This window comes from Hyaena hyaena, unplaced genomic scaffold, assembly GCF_003009895.1.
Source record: "Hyaena hyaena isolate Hyena2069 unplaced genomic scaffold, ASM300989v1 scaffold_180, whole genome shotgun sequence".
NCBI lineage: Eukaryota > Metazoa > Chordata > Mammalia > Carnivora > Hyaenidae > Hyaena > Hyaena hyaena.
The window spans coordinates 310,056-327,584 of NW_024080811.1; the positions used below are offsets into that span (position 1 = coordinate 310,056).

The 17,529-nt window shown below is 39.2% G+C and overlaps 1 protein-coding gene across 11 annotated transcripts in view; it reads right to left on the reverse strand.

The window, feature by feature from the left end:
- PIKFYVE (phosphoinositide kinase, FYVE-type zinc finger containing) overlaps positions 1-17,529 on the reverse strand; it is an 80,572-nt gene that overhangs the window by 41,168 nt on the left and 21,875 nt on the right. For 8 of the 11 annotated variants that reach the window (XM_039240612.1, XM_039240618.1, XM_039240617.1 and 5 more), the window contains 9 exons: positions 15,703-15,860; positions 14,408-14,519; positions 13,335-13,482; positions 12,624-12,791; positions 6,838-6,897; positions 5,093-5,222; positions 4,503-4,683; positions 3,776-3,850; positions 1,723-1,830 (listed from right to left, as the gene is read on the reverse strand). In XM_039240612.1, the coding sequence (XP_039096543.1) occupies positions 1,723-1,830; positions 3,776-3,850; positions 4,503-4,683; positions 5,093-5,222; positions 6,838-6,897; positions 12,624-12,791; positions 13,335-13,482; positions 14,408-14,519; positions 15,703-15,860 (1,140 nt within the window). Of the gene's footprint in view, positions 1-1,722; positions 1,831-3,775; positions 3,851-4,502; positions 4,684-5,092; positions 5,223-6,837; positions 6,898-11,993; positions 12,792-13,334; positions 13,483-14,407; positions 14,520-15,702; positions 15,861-17,529 lie in introns of those variants that run through there. The other 3 variants (XM_039240616.1, XM_039240622.1, XM_039240623.1) reach the window with 3 other exon arrangements.

A 17,529-nucleotide genomic window follows, 5' to 3' on the forward strand; every position in this document is an offset into this window, starting at 1 on the left:
AGAAAATTCCCAGCATCAAAGAATCCGAGCTTCCACAATAATTGTGTTTCCCCTAATTCCTTATTTCAGGTCACCACTGAGAAGGCACAGAACATCAGACAGTAGGGATGGTATGATCTAGGCAGAACCCCTGATTTTCACATATACATAGCTGAATTCTAAAGAGGAAACAGCCCCATGTAACAGAGTTCATTAAGCAATAGAGGACAGTTCCATACACCACAACTCGGTTTCTTCTCTTGGTGCCTATGAACTCTGTACATAAGTGACTGCTCTTCCCACACTTGGAAACATGTGCCTGTCACCCATGAATTTTCAGGTAATGCTTTCCCTAAATGTTTCTGGAACTGAATGTGTTTCTACTATAGTATTATAGACACATTCCTGAAAACCTCCCATTCTGAAGAATTGTTAATTAAAAATTAATAGTGTTTACGATAGAAAAGGAGCTGGGGCAAAAAACTTTATAAACCGATGTAACTTCATATCCAGTGCACTAACAAAAATAATCAGTACCTTGAGAGAGAACGTGGACAGCCCCGATGGGCAGCTCAGCACAGCTGGAGGCTGCCTCAAGGAAAACTTAAAACGTACAAAAGCAACTGCAACGGTACAACCAGAAATGGAGCTCTGAGCGGGGGAGCCATTAAGAAATGTCCGGGGCTAGGGGAGCTTCCCTCCAGGGGGAGAGCCCTTCTAGCAGGAGAGCACTTTGAATTTCTTAAAATAGAGCCAAAAGGGTTCCTGCCTGGTAGAAGCTGAGCTGAGGCAGAGTCTTCTTTCCAGTTGAGGGTTATGAGGCTTATGATCCTACTGCAGCCATGCTGGGTCCCCTTAGTTAAGAAAAGTCACACAGAAACCAACACAACTTCCACCTGATGCTACTCCCCTTTACCAGGTAACTGGTGTTCCAGAAACAAGTGTTTAGTAGAACAGGCTATATGAAAAACCAGCTATTGCCCCTGGGAATCTCGTAAGTTAGAAAAATACTTTAAGTAAATCAATAACCCAAGTGGAAACAGAGGCTGGAGTTTAGATTTTCACTTTTCTCCCACATATTCCCAGAAAGCTGTAGGTTCCCCTTAACACTTTGAAACTCTAAAAATAAGGAGTGACAGGTGCCTCAGTGTCTCAGTTGGTTAAGTGTCTGACTCTTGATTTCAGCTCAAGTCATGATCTCATGTTCACTCATGAGATCATGCCTAGTGTGATCTCTCTCCTATCTCTCTGCCCCATCCCCTGCTTGCAAGTGCCCGTGCTCTCTCTCTCTCAAAATAAACATTTAAAAAAATAATAAATATAAATAAAAATAAAGAGTGACAGAGGTTTTGGTAAGCTTCCAAAGTAATACATAAAAATGTCTTTTATAACACTTTAATACGTTTTTTCAATTTTTTAAAAGTTTATTTATTTATGGGGGGGGAGGGAGCACAAGCGGGGAGGGACAGAGAGAATCGCAAGCAGGTTCCACACTGTCAGTGCACACTCATACAAGGGGTTTGAGCCCATGACCGTGAGATCATGACCCGAGGCAGGATCAAGAATCGGATGCTATCACCAACTGAGCCACCCAGGTGCCCCTATAATAAATTTTTTTGATGAAACAAATCCACTCAAGTTTCTTTGCCCATCCAATTTAATCAGCTGGATAAAATTCTAAGACTTTGCACACGCTACGGTGCACAAACGTCCCCCTGGATCATTGTTTCAGTAAGTTCTTACCTGAAGCACAATAGGATCAATGCAAGTAAATTTAGTTTCTTCTCTGTAGAGATACTCGATGGAACATTTCAACAGAAGAATTTTGGGATTTTTAATACAAGAATTCATCTACAAAACATGAAGTTTGTTAAAAGTTTTTAAAGTCTGTTTTATCCTGGCCCTCTTAATCATACCTCTACACTCATACTATTTGTAATTCCTCCTAAACAGATTATTTCCTTATATTTGTAATGAAATACTCTCATTTAGTTCTCTTGTGCAATTCTCTTATATATCTTTTCAAAACAAATAATTAGCTCAGAGCAATGCAGACTTCCTTAAATATTGGCTCCATACTCTCTTAAAAGGTTTTTGTTGTTTTGTGTTTTTTGTAAGTATTGCAAGAAAAGGTATCAAGCCCTGGGTATGGAGGAGAGGGGATTAAAGACAGGCTATTTTACAAACTCAAAGAGATCAGCGACTTTGAAAGCCTCATTTAACCTTTCTAAAATTCAAGGAAATGCTCCCTGAATAGATTCCAAACAACTATTAAATCGGCAAGCCAAAGTGGGTAAAAAGTTTAAAAAGGAAATCCTTAAAGCATATCCAGAAGGACAGACTCAAACAATACACCCTACCCATGTAACTACAGCCACAGGCATGGGAGCCCGGGCCCTGCAATGGAGAGGCAGATTGACCATGCCTATAGACTCCAAACTGGCAAATGATCTTCAAACAGTGACTCATCAGGTGGGGAACTACACTTAGGGATTTTTTACCAACTACAAATTAAAGACTATCCCTAAATATGGTCAATGGAGCAAGACGGTCATTCATGCATATGTTTCTACCACACCCACATACAATTCTCAATTCTGGAGATAAGCTCAACATACATAGCTTTTAATTCAACAAAGATAATTTCATTTGGCTTAAATTACTACTCTGATGGGTAATATGCCTGTTTTAATAAGCCTCTATGTACAAATGCTGACAATAGTTCAAATCCAAGTGTACTTTATCTATGGTCACAAACAATTTTCAGGGGGCTTAATGCCTTTACAAAAAATGAGTTAGTCTCTGCCTAGAAAAGAATGAAAATAGGACTGCAGTTCACTCATCTAGTTGCTCAGGCTAGAAATGTGCCCAAACTTTCACTGGAGCCAAATCAGCTTCCCCAGGGGTGGGGGGTCAGGCTATCTCTGTTTGCAGTAAGCTCCGGTAGTGATTCAGAAGCAAGCAAGTTTGAGAGCACTGCTAGACTGATGGCTTCTCAAAACATAAGGACAGTTGAATGACACTGAAAACATCTGGAAGGCCTACTTTAAAAGCAGCCCCACCTTTCCCATCCCCCCCTCACACTCCCTTAAACTGAATGAGAATTTCTAGGGGTTGCGCTTAGGAATCTGCATATTTAACTAGGTTCATAGATGACCCTGATGTCCTATGCACTTTGAGAATTAGTGGCCTTCAGAATATAGTTAAGACCTTTACTGGGATACAAAGTCCGTGCCTTCTTCCTCCAACCTCATTTCCTTTCTCATCCTGCACCTTAGGAACCTCGGAGATTCCTTAACATATCAGGTTATTTCACCCCGCTTCTCTGTGTTAGTGCTAGAATGGGGCCTCAGGCCTGAAGGCAGAGATAGAAGGTGAGAAAGATAACAGAATGCCAGTTATAATTCTGCAAATCAGCCCTAAAAGAGCAGTTTCAAAATCCTAGGCCTCAGGAAGGACTCCAGGCTATTAGAGAAACCCTGTCTCCCTAAGATGCGGCAGGGTCAATGGAGAAATGATACCAATATCCTATCATTCTGCTGGTCTGGAAGCCCGACTCCCCCTCCTCCTACCTTCGTTTTTCCAATGAGTTCCTATTATCCAAATCCTAATCAGAAGCAGCTCTAGGAGACCTAACCTGAAACTCCAAAATTTCACCCCTATAGCAGACACTGCTAAACTACTCCATGATAGCCATTCTCCTTCTCTTCTATGATTAGAAGTTAGTACTCCAACTTGCTGGCTTGATACACAATCATAGTTTGCTGACCTTCCCTGTTGGAAAAGATCACATTACCTTTTTATGTGCAATATTTTTGGTACAAACAAATCCATTGACAACCACAGAATCAAACTTCTTTCCACCTGGGATCTAAGGAAACAAGAAAACAAAACTCGATGATATATCCTTAGAATCCAGTCAGGTGGATGTCATTATTTAGTTCCATTTTTAATTTTAACTCCTACGTAATCAAATCAGAACAGAAAATTCCAGAATATAGCTCTTCCTTTCAACCAATAATTAATGGCATGTAGCATGACTGTCTATTTACCCATTTCCCACTCTCTACAGTATTAGCTGGTATTCTAAAATAACAACTTGACCAAACAAATTGGCAATTAAAACCATTACTAAGTCAAATGTCATAGGCAAAAAATACATACAAGACTCCATTACTATCTAAATAAAGCAATTACCCACTGCTTTTCCTCAGAACAGTGACAGTAACCTGTGGGAAGAGGTCTTCTCATAGATAACATGTCAAGAAAAAGGAAGCAAGAAAGGAAGAAATCATATTTGTTTGGTTTCCCAATTCACTCCATGCCCAGCTCACCCCTTCCATTCACCTCTCACTTCCTACGAGTGGTTTCCATGACCCTTAAATTAACTGCTAACAAACAGATCAGGCAGAAAAACCTTCCCCTCCTCACCAAGAACCCCTTTCAGATTACCATGAAGAGACAAACTACTACCAGGCCCACCCCATCAGCACCTAGCATTAGAAAAGCATTAGCGTGCTAACTTTTTTAATATGGACAAACTGACGGATATCCATGTCATCATCCCGGTTCTTGACATCGGGTCGGACTGTCTGAACAACCTGGCAGACCAGTGATACGATGATGTCCCTCCAAGATGGTGACAATGACTCATTATGAAGCAACTGTTGGAGTAGTGCCATCATGTGGTTATGATTAGCTGAACTACAAAAATGTCACAAGAAAGAAGTTGGCATAGTTAATACCGGCAGAGACATGAATTCCGAATCGACAGGGATTCTACAAAGAAATAAGCATATGAATGATGGCTTAAAGATCTCCTTGAGTCAATCTTATTTTATCTGCACCTTAATGATTTTGCACATGAATGAAATCTGTGAGTATTTCAATTAAGTTAACTCTTTTAATTCAATGAAATTTTAACACATAAATTACAGTGGGCACAGACAATCACAGTTGAGGACTCTTACAAGAAAGTTCATCAGAATAGGCTTTATTTCCTAAGTAACGTTAGTTTTTTGACTTTCTGAGGAAGAAAAACTATGCATATACCCACCAAGTCATTGAAAATTATAAAAATGGAAAATTAAAATCAAAAAGCTCACTGCCTTACAGCAACCTCTCCATGGCTTGTTTTTCTCCATTCTCCTCTCTCAGCAGCTCCAGGTTGTTATGATGCCAACCCAAAGGTGTGAAAGGCAGTTCTTTGGATTTTTCCTCAACTCGACGATTAAATAAGGATTCTAAGTATAAAAGAAGACACTGTGTTTCACTGTTGCATTTTATACCATACTTACAGATTTAGAAAGTGCCAATTTATCTTTTTAAATTTTTAAAGTCGGTCCATTCAAACTATTGGTATAAAAAGGCATGGACATGTGTCAATACACAAATAAAAAAATTAAGTCTGACTTAGATCATCAACTCAAAACAGCCAAAATCAGAGACAGAACACCGAAAAGCAAATTTACATAAATGGCAAGGCCTCTTAAGCCAAGAATTTTAAATATGTCTTCTGAGGAACAAATGAGACTTTTTATAGTCTTTTTATTTAGCTGGGGACGTTAAAAAAGAATGGGGCCAGCTCTCCTTATAAGAACACAAACTAAAAACTGCATTCAGCACAACTCTAAAGGCCGGCGGAACATGTGATGGTGTGGGGGCTGAACTTGAAAGAGAAAAGCTCAGCTCTGATATGTCTGAACCAGCACTTGACAGTGTAAGTCTATCCCGACAATTCTTAATAGTGTTTCTTTCTCAACATAAAAAACAAAGGCCTTTTTTTAACCAAACTTTTATAAGTCAGACCCAAAAATGAACTATATAGGAATAATAAAACATGATAACAATCTATGTAAAAATCTGTAAAATCTTTACATTTCTAAAAAGAATTAAAGTGGATCTAAACAAAAAATAGGTAATATTAAAAAGTTTTGCCAAAAAATGCTCACTATAGAAGTACTGAAAAATGTGACTGAATAAATGGAAAGAGGTGGGAAATGCTTACAAAAATTCTCTCATCCTTCCCCCCTCTTAAAGCAAACCGACAAACAAAAAAGCTTTCAACAGAGTAGTCCAGCACTAAAAGGAAAGAACGTGTCCACATGCGAGAAACAAAAACTGTGCATTTTAATTATGTAAACAGCGGGCCTATAAACTTCTGGTTGAACCAGGTGTTCAGAGGTGAGTATAGAAACCCTTCTAAATTTTGAAATGGGCCGCGAGTGGCCTCCGGTGCACCAGCTTGTCCCACCTTCTCTCTTTTATGTCAAGCCCTCCCATTTTCTGAGGTCTAAGCTGTGGAGTGGTAAGAACTAACGAAGCCTGTCAGCACTCCACAGTAAGCTAAGTGGGGAAGGTGTAAGAGAAGCCTGTACTCTTCTGTACGGCCTTTTGTCCCCGAGAAATGGACCAGCAGAATCAGTTCTGTATCTCCTGTGCCCACTTCTCTTCCCAGTTCCACAGGGCAGGCAGTGTGTTCAATTGGAGGAGATCTCTTTGGGGGCTTTCTGACAGGTTTGAGAATCCTTGATGATATGTATATCAATACTTAATACTATATTCATGATTTGGAAAGCAGAAGCTATGTATAACTTTAAAAGAAAAAAATTCAAATTCTATTTAAAAGCTTTTAAACAATTACCCTTCAGATCAGCTATTCTGTCTCAAACCAAGTCCAAGTTTATATTCTTCATTCCCAACCGTTTCAGAGTCACCATACGTATTAAAAACTGTGTTCCCATCATACTAAAACAATCACATTTATTTTCGGTACCTACTCTGTGCCAATCAGTGTGCTGGGCCCTAAGCACATCCTCACAAACAAGACAATAACAAACAAGCTTTCGGTAAAATTACCTTTGATGAAGGCGTCACTTATTGAGAGTTGCTGTCCTCCGTTGTCAGATATCAAATACTCTGCATACCGGGGAGAGAGCAGAGAGAGGAGGAAGAAAAGCAGACTTATGACTGTAACACGCCAGCCTAATTATACAGAGAACACACCTACACACGAACTACTACTCCTACTAAACCCAACACTGCCCAGCTCAAGAGAGCTTTAGGCTAAAAAAGCATCTTCAGACTTCTTCCACACGCTTCATACTAAACTTCACAGACGTGAATAACTCAACAGAACCCTGAAGCAGTAAAGTCAGATACCCTTTAACTGATTGCTTTTCCCTTATCAAAGCTGAACCAGTTTATGAAATTTGAGATCTTCAGGAATTTACGCATGACAGGCCAAAAAAGTGACACCATTTTTCTCATGAACAGCTGTATTTCACAAATAATGACTCTGTAGTCACACAAAGTAGTTCAGTGGTAGAGAAGCCACCTGAAAAAACATATAAGGTGTTTTGTTTTGTTTTTAATTTCAGACTACAAGCTACAAAGCAAATTAATACACAAGTGACACTGGAATAGAGACAACTCATCGGGATTTCTAGGAGTTTCGGAATTAAGAGTTTCAGTTTTTCAAAATTCTAACCAAACTCTGCCAAATAGTTGCCAGAAGATAAGTGAACACATGCTGTGTTCTTTTACAACTTTCAGAATATTAAATACTTCCCTTACAAGTGAAACTTATTCTTTACTTCCCCTGGAACTTTTCTAGGTTCTTTCTACTATGCAAACTAAACCACAACCTATTTTAAGCCTTTTAAAATAAAGATTCTCCACAAAACTCTTTCCAAATAGATTTCACTTATAACAAAAAACCTTCAGAAGTCACTACGTTTATAAGTCAGTGTTGATCATCTTCTGAACAAGAAAGCGGAGAAAAAGTTTTATGTAGAAAATTCATGTGTACCAAGCCAAATACAATCAATCAAGTATGTGGACAAATAAAAATAGATGTTATACTTTATTTCTACAGCCCCTGCACAGAAATGAATAATGCCAACCTGTCTGCTCAACTCATGTACTGGCTTTGCAAGCTTTACTTTTCATACTAAAGATTGAATACATGTATATATTTCCAACCCCCCAGGAGAGATCATTTCCAAACATTCAGAAAATCCTGTATACCCTTCACCCAGATTCATCATTTGTCAACTTACCACATCTGATTTCTTCCTACATATATGTGTATGCTCTTCCCCAACCATTTGAAACTACACACATCATGACACTGGACCGCTAATACTTCAGCATGCATCTCTTAAAAATAAGGGCATTCTCGGGGGAGCCTGGGTGGCTCGGTTGAGCATCTGACTTCAGCTCAGATCGTGATCTTACGGTTCATGGGTTCACACTGGGCTTTGAGCTAATAGTATGATGAAGTCTGCTTCGGATTCTGTCTCCTCTCTCTCTGCCCCTCCCCTGCTCGCTCTCCCTCTCTCCTTCTCAAAAAATAAACACTAAAAAATTTTTTAAATAAGGACATTCTTCTCTACAGCCACAATGCCATTTACATAGTCAAGAAAACTGACAATGTCTTAATATCATCAAGTTAGTGTGCACTTATTCTTTCCATATTTTAATGATTTGTGAATCTGGAAAACACTAAAAGTACTGACCAAAAAAAAAAAAAAAAGCTTGTTGAGCAAGAACTGAATACAGATAGACAGCCCAGCCCTATAGCATAACCTATGAGCATCCCTTTCCTGTTGATATCAGGATACTCTCCCAGTATCTGGCACAACCATTAAAGTACAAATCAATGTGTTATATTAATAGTGACACCACTAGGTTCCTATATTTACCAAACCACTAATCTCTTTCTGTGTGTTTTTTGCATACAGACTCATAGAGACTTGGGTCTGTACTTTTAACAGATAAATATGACTACCGTCTATAACTACCTCTTTAACATACTTCAAGTGCAAAACTAACCTCAAGTTATTGAGATCATTAAATGTCTTATTAACATCAAAGACAACAGGATCTACCACAGTCTCCAGAGCTAACAATCTCCTACTACTGTAAAAGAAGGAATTGGGGTTGTTTTGAAAAGACTTACTGTAATAAATCAACACTGGTGCCCACTCACCACTAATCCTCTTTCTAAATACAACAGTACATTCTTTTCATTAAATTTTTCTACAATTTTGCCAACTTCCGATGTCAAAACAAGAACCGACCTTTTCAAAAGTTTATTGCCTCTCTGGCTACAATCATCCAACCCTCTCTCCTTTTCTCCACAATTCTAAGATAACAAACTCTGGCCCCCCATGATCACAGCTCTAAATTACCTTAATAGCTTTTGACCGAACCTGACAAAAGACTTGAAAATAACCAGGCATTCTTGGGGTGCCTGGGTGGCTCAGTCAGTTCAGCTCAGGTCATGATCTCACAGTTCGTGGGATGGAGTCCCATGATGGTTCCGGGACTCTCTCACTCTCTGCCTCTCCCTTGCTCATGCTTGCTCCCTCTATCTCAAAGTAAATAAACTTTAAATACAATTTTTTAAAAACCAGGCATTCCCTATCATCTCATTATCTTGGACTTCACTTTCCTTTTAACCATGTTAGTTCTTTCCTGATAAGATCTCAGTGGGGGCAAGAGGAAAAAGCTTAAATTAATATTATATAATTTTGTCATATCATTGGCCTAATTTTCCTTTCTTTACACCATAATTAAAAAAAATCTCTTCTCAGGGGCACCTGGGTGGCTCAGTCAGTTGAGCATCCAACTTCAGCTTAGGTCATGATCTCACTCTATCAGTTTGAGCCCCACATCCAACTCTCTGCTGTCAGCTCACTTTGGATCCTCTGTCCCCCTTGCTCTCTGCCCCTCCCCCACTCTCTCTCACACGTGTGCTCTCTCAAAAATAAAAAATAAGCATTAAAAAAATATATTTTCTGAGATATTCTTGGCATTTGGTCCACCCATCAGTGCCATTTGGACTTCTATCATCCTGTCTTTTTTTTTTTTTTTTTTAAGTGCTAGCCCCTCCTTTCAGATTCATCCTCAAAAAAAGGTTTTTTCTCTCACAACTTTTATAGACCATCTTTTTAAAAGGTTGAGAGCAGAGAGGTTGCAGAAGATTCATGGTGCTTTTTTCAACTGCAGATGCTTCCCCTTTAAATTTCCTTTGGGATACAACTGGAGGATGAACTGTAAAAGTATCACTTTCAAAGCTTCCTACTTCATTCCTCTCCCAACATTATGAAGTCAGGCGTCCTAAAGCAAACTGTCTAACTACTCAGCAGTCCACCTTTTGCTATAATGAAACCTATGATGACAGGTCACTTTCTTCATGGTTTTCATAATTTAACTTTCTAAGACGTGAAATCAACATCAAGTAAAAAATGAATTTCACATTCTACTTTCAGCAAAACAAAATTGCATTGCCAACACACCCGTCCAGAGAATAGCTATCCTTCACAACACATGCCACCTCTGACTCACATCCGTCATTTTCATTACAAAGCATCACCCAGCTGTGCTCCAGGGGACCAGACTACAGTTCATGTCACCTGAGTGTCGACTGTCGTGTCTAGTGCACTGTCCTTTCCTATTTGCCCAAATGTTCTCCACTGTTTTTACCATTTTTGATGATTCCCATAAAGACATGGATCTTACTCATATACAATGCTAGTCAAGTCTCCTCTTTTACCGCATCCTCTCTAAACTTCTATTTTTGAATAAGATACACATTTTTATTAGTATAATTTTTTGTTGTTCTGTTTCAAGTTTTTATTTAAATTCTAGTTAACTAGCTACCCTAGTTTCAGGGGTAGAATTTAGTGACCCATCACTTACATACAAAACCGAATACTCATCCCAACAAGTGCCCTACTTAACGCCCATCACCCTGCAGCCCACCCCCTACCCACTGGCCTCCACCAACCCTCAGCTTGTTCTCTATTGTTAAGAATCTCTTTTGGCTTGCTTCCCTCCTTTTCCCCTACTACTATAACTCTCAAAAGCTATTTTACCACACCTTGAGGATAATGGTTAATATTGATAACCATGCGGGGCACATGGGAAGCTCATTCAGTTAAGCGTTCAACTCTTGATATCAGCTTAGGTCATTATCTCAGTGAGGTCAAGCCCCACGTTAGGCTCTGCACTGACAGCATGGAGCCTGCTTGCACTCTCTCTCTTTCTCTCTAACTAAGTAAACAAACTTAAAAAAAGATATTGACAATCATGAGAAATTTGTTGTAGAAATGGGAGTTTGTTTCCAATTATTTGACCATAGATGTTTAGGTTCAAAAGTTTCTCTTTTCTGACCATATTTTTACACTCAAAATAAGAAGTAGCAAGGAATTGAAAAGCATTTCCAATCTAAGGAAACAATTCAACTTCAGAGAGCTAAATGTTAAAAATCCAAACTCCAGATGAAATCATGGAATAAAGCGTTTCTTCTTTATAATAATGATTTAGTTACTACAACATAATACAATCTCACAATTATATACTTACATATTTTTTACTTTTACCTAATTTATTTACTTGTACATAGTGCCTGTTTAGGGCTAAAATTTAATTTGGCTTTAAAAAAATTTTTTTAATGTTTATTTATTTGTGAGAGAGAGAGGGACAGAGCATGAGCGGGGAAGGGGCAGAGAGAGCCGGAGATGCAGAATCCAAAGCAGGCTCCAGGCTCTGAGCTGTCAGCACAGAGCCCAATGTGGGGCTCGAACCAAGGAACTGCAAGATCATGACCTGAGTTGAGGTCAGATGCTTAACTGACTGAGCCACTCGGGTGCCTCAAATTTGGCTTTTAATTATATCCAAAAGAGCAAACATCAACTTTAAAAAAGCATTTCATTTCTTAGGTACTGGTACTAATGGATTTTAGCAATGATTTATCTTACTTTTCCTTTTATACCAAATGTCTTTTGGATATGCCCATTAATATTTTTGAGTCAGTAGAATAAATCCTCAAACAAGACAACTAAAAATAATGCAATCATTTCGTTCACTCAGAGAAGAAAACCTTTTTATAAATATGGCATATACATCACAAGCATTTTGTTTTGAGGTGGACACAAGAATGATATTTTATTTACTAACGAAGGAAAATAATAATAACCACGATATAAGGTGGCCTTGAAGTACACGTGAGAGTATGATCAACACAATCCTTCCCTGCAAACAAATATCTGTGAGAAGCTTCATCACAGTTAGAAACCATGGAAAAAATACAACGATATCAGGAAAGAAATTTGAATCTTCGGTCTGTTCTTTCCGTAATAAGCGTTTTAAAATCCAGTAGGAAGATGTTTCAGAATGTGTGAAAGATTTCCCCCCAATATAGTTCAAGTACCTGAAAAGGTTTAGTGAAATGCTACGTTACTGGTTAATAGCATAAGCAAATAGGCTTTAATACGTTAAATGAGGAAAGAGAAATGAATAGAGCAGAACGTCCATGTTATAAATGCCAAGAAATGCCACCTTGGAAGTTGCACATTATGCCAAAGGGAAGAGCAGTCAGATGTAGTTCCTTTAAGAGACTACAAGCTTTCAACTGTGTGTGGTGGTACTGAGGGAGAAAAGGAGAAATAAAAGGAACCAATCAAAAAAAAGTGTGGGGAGAGGGTGTGGGGAAAATGAGAAAGGGTGGAACAAAACCCACACCAAGTCCCCTCCGCCGTGTGGGACCGACGAGGCCAGAAGGACAGGCTGGCGTGAGATCCTACGGCCCCGCTCTCCAGCCTGTGCTTGGATTCCGGACGGTGACCACCTCCTACCTTTTTGGTCGGCAGGGTGAGGGGGCACATGTGGGTACTTGGAGGGCTTCTTGATATGGAAGTTCACGTTGTCCAGCTCCACGTTCAGGCTGATGGAAGCGGCTGAGTCACTGTCCACTGTGGACTGGAAGCTGCTGACTGATGTGCGCTTGCTAGGACTGGCAGAAGCTTTTAGTGTCGGGGGGAGGGAAAAGAAATATAGGGAGAGGAGGGGAGTAAAAACGGGTTTCATCAGGGTATTGGAGGAAAGGAGAAAAATGTTTTTTTAATATACAAGCCCAATGTGCAATACCAAAATGGATACAGTATTTTCACGTACTTCTGGGTAGCCTTAATAAAATTTGAACACATTAAATATAAAATGAGTTTTTTAATGGAGAAATATATTGGAGGTTCTGCAGAGAGAAAGTCTGATATCATAGTGAAGAGGTGAGAAAGTGGTCTGCTGCGGTATTATTAGCTCAGAGTTATTTTTAAGCTGCTGCAAACTAGAGACTATGGCAAAATCTGAAAACGCCAGTAGCCTAACAAGTTGGTTTCTTAAGAAAATACTGTATCTAGAACAAGGATTGCGATCAGATGTTTATGTTTAGTTGGAGCCAAAAAAACTTAAAGTAGGATTGTTTCAACTAAACAGACAAGACATTCGCTTTATCATACACAAGCAGTAATGAGTCACAGAAATTAAAATGTTAGAAAGTTTAAACTCACTAGTCAAATTATCGTCACCTTCTTCAGCTATCTGTTCTGTGTCACTGTCATCAAACTTTATGTCTTTAAACCACGATGGCTCAGAGTGTCCTTCCACAGAATTCACGGAGTCACTGTCTGGAGAAGGGGTCTCGGAAAATTCCGTGCTCTGGGAAGATCAAGACAAGAGCCAAGTAATTCCCCTTCAATGGCAACACTGCGAGACTGTCACACTACAAATAAACACTAGCCCGATACTTCTACAAAGCTAACCGCTGAATAAATTTACATAAAATTAAGCTAATAGAAACTAAGTTGCAAACCAACATTATGCTGACAATTCCACTCCTAAAATTAAAATTCTCATTAATCAGTAGATTTAGGCAGCACATTATGAGCAGAACATAACATACAGACTTTACAGTGTTTCATTTCATCCTTTTAAGTCCTGAGAGTGAACATGGCTTAGAATTTATTCGAATCCTGTGCCGACCCTAGGACACATTCTAGAAAGCAACTGTTAAATTTAAACAAATAACATCATACCATTGTCTTTTCTAAACTTTGAGTTTCCAATTTTAGTTCACAAAGGTACTACTAAACATGATATTCGACAAATTAACAGAAACCAACAGTGAAAGCTTATCTTTAAGAAGTTAAAAGATCAATTTTAAATAATCTCCACCTCCCTAATCAAAATAAAAAGATATAGACACATCCACCATTTTACCATTGCTACACAATATAGCTAATGTGTCGAAATCTACCGCATTGGTGATACTAAATTTTTTCAACCATTTAGTTATATATACTCTCTTTTAGTCCTAAAACCACAGACATCATAAAACCGAAATCCATTCAAGGCAAATGACAAGCAACTGTAATACAAGGCCAAGCTTAAGTAAGTAAAGCCATACCGACTGAAAAGTGTCTGATTCCAACTGGTTTTTCATACCACTACTACCAAGTAAACAACAGAGAAAACGTGTTAAGAAAATGTATCTCTGGGTATTTCAACTACTTTTTATTCCCAATGATGAATAAAGACTTCACAAGCGAGCTATCATCTGGTTGGCGGGGACATGGGAAACTACCTGCAATGGTCTGTACAGTGCATACTCGTCCCTGAAGAGCTGGTCATGATGACTGACACAGTCCAGCCACCGTCCATCGACCATGGCTTGTCCGATTGCTATAGCCTGTGCCCTGAATTAAGACCAACAAAAATAAAACTTTTAAAAATCAGACTAATTTCACAGGTACAAGATGAGACACAAACTGAATTTTTTTCCATTCTCATCAGTTGAAATTTCAAATGGTCCATGGATAGGTGAAGGGTAAAAGAAGCATGACCTGGAGCTAAATTAAAAGATTTTTGCAGGTACCAGAGTAAAGGAGAAACTGCTGGTAAGGCAGTCCTACCAAAAACTAATTTTAATTACAACAAACACGTCCCAAGTGCTCAGTGCATGCATACCTTCTTATTACTAGAGTAAAAACAAAGGGGAAAAAAAGAGAGAATAGGAAAATAGCATGGGTCCTGCCCTCAAGGAACTTACAGTCTTGGCAAGACTAGGATACCACATATTACAGATATATCTATGAAATATATACACACACATACATGAAATAGACACAACACATTGTATTTACATGGCATTTCACAATTTATGAAGCTCGTTAGCCCATATTATGAAATAATATCCTCAGGGCTTCTTCACAGAACCATATATTTTCCTCACATTGGAACTGAGAGGTCCAAGTCTCAAAGAGATTAAATAACCTGAGTAAAAGCACAAAACTAAAAGAAATATAGGCAAAACTGGAACCCAGAGTTCACTGCTAACCCTCTGACTCTCTTCCGACATACTTGTCTCTTCCCAGGAAAGGAGCAGCAGCTAATCTAATCATGTAGAATAGCTTAGGGATGTGATACCCTGAAAGGCAACAGGACTGTCTCTTTTTCACAAATGTTTATGAGGTGACCTAGGCCACTACAGGCATGACTTACAGGCTCCATTCCCAAGATAGGTTGCAATGTCCAGATTCAGGAACAGTAGCAGGAGAATCCACTGTGTTCTTAATATCTAGCTACATTCCCCAATCCTGCTTAATCAGAGAGCTCTGTGTTTTGGGAATTACTACACACTTCTGCTTTTAATAAATAAGATAAATTGTGACCCCATTTGGCTCCTTGCATCTGTTTGCTACTAGCTAAAAGCTGGAAGAGAGAAGGGGTGACTAATTAGCACCCTAAGCTCCAAATGCAGGAAACAAATAGCACCCTAATCACAAACCTTGCTCCCCTTACTTAATATCTCAATGCTATGGCCTCATTAAAAATAAATAAATAAATTATATCAAAAACTCTTTCTTAAGATCACATTACCTTGTAGCAATGTGCCCATTTCGGATTAACCAGTTGACTAATTCTTTTCCCACAATGCAGTTGGGATGCGTTCTCAGCCAGTACCGGTGATCCTGAAACTCCATTCCACTACTGTGATGGCAGATTTTCTTCCACAGATCCTTTAACTGAACACTGTCCTGAAATCACATTATCAGCAAATAATTACTCCTGAGAAGGATATGACACATCTTTTCAAATTCTCTCCTGTGATTTTTAGACTCATAAAAGGAAATTCAACTTAGATTTCTTTGTGCTCACGATTTAATAAAAATGACATGTGCATGGAAACAACTTGAACTCAGCTCATCTAATTTCAAACATACCATTTTCTCTTAAAAACCACCATCCCTAATAAATCTTTTCAGTCAATGGCACGTATGACCTATCTCCTAGTTATCTAAGTACAAAACAGCATATCGTCACTGGAAACAAGGCAAGGAAGAAGACACATCATCAGTCACACCACTCTGTTTCCTGTGGTGTGACAGTGTCACATCACTCTGCCAGCTTCTCACCATTCTCACCTATACCTAACTGCCTGCTGCACTTTCCTAAAGAAAGGCCTTCAATGCATTCCTCCCTGCTCAAAATCACTTCCAAAGTTGCTCAGCACCTACAGATTCAAACTAAACTTGTAAAGGTTGAATTCATTATGTTCTACTGGGTAGCCTCAAGTAACTTCCATTCTCACGGCCCATAGGTTCCAACTTAATCTCTCCCCCAACCTCTCTCAACTAATAAATTCTACTTTGGTCCATGGAAAATGTCATGGTTGTTTTCACCTCTATACTCTGTCACAGCTTTAAATAAGATTTGTTTTGGGGCACCTGGGTGGCTCAGTCAGTTGGGCATCTGACTTCGGCTCAGGTCATGATCTCACGGTTCGTGGGTTCCAGCCTCGCGTCGGGCTTTGTGCTGACAGCTGGCTCAGAGCCTGGAGACTGTTTCAGATTCTGTGTCTCCCTCTCTGTCTCTGACCCTCCCTTGCTCACGCTGTCTCTGTCTCTGTCTCTCTCTCTCTCAGAAATAAATAAAACATTTTAAAAAATAAATAAATAAATAGGATTTGTTTTCCTCACTGCCTACCCAAATCCATTCCATCCTTCAAGGTCCAGGTCAAGCCCTTCAGTGTACAGCCTTTTCTGACTCCCTCACTACTAGTGATCTTTCTATTTCTTATTATTAAAGTATTACTTGTTTTACTATTTAGGACCTGCCCATCAGCCTCATTTCTACGTTCTGAATTGTAAGCTTGAGAACCAAAGCCATTTTCATTTCTTTGACTCATTCCCAGTATTAAACACAGTTATCTTATACACAGATAAGTTCACTAAACAACTGATTATTATCTCACATAAACATACAGCAGTAAATGTACGCAAAGCATTTCACGTGTATACAAAGCATCTTCTAAAGTTTAAAACCAATCTGGGACCTAAACAAAAGTTGAGCTCCTATGACGTAGGCACCTGAATTCTGATCTTACCAGATGAATGGGGTAAAGCAAATATTAATGCAAATATACAAGCATGGAATGCCTGACCACTTTATTTCGTCTATTAACTTATATGCTGACTATTTGCAGGTTTCTTAGAAAGAAAACTCAGTGAGATAAACAATCTTTATGCTCAAACTAGCAACAGGTCAAAGATACTGGACCAGGGACGCCTGGGTGGCTTAGTCGGTTAAGCGTCCGACTTTCGCTTAGGTCATGATCTCGCGGTTCGTGGGTTCGAGCCCCGCGTCGGGCTCTGTGCTGACTGCCAGCTCAGAGCCTGGAGCCTGTTTCAGTCTGTGACTCCCTCN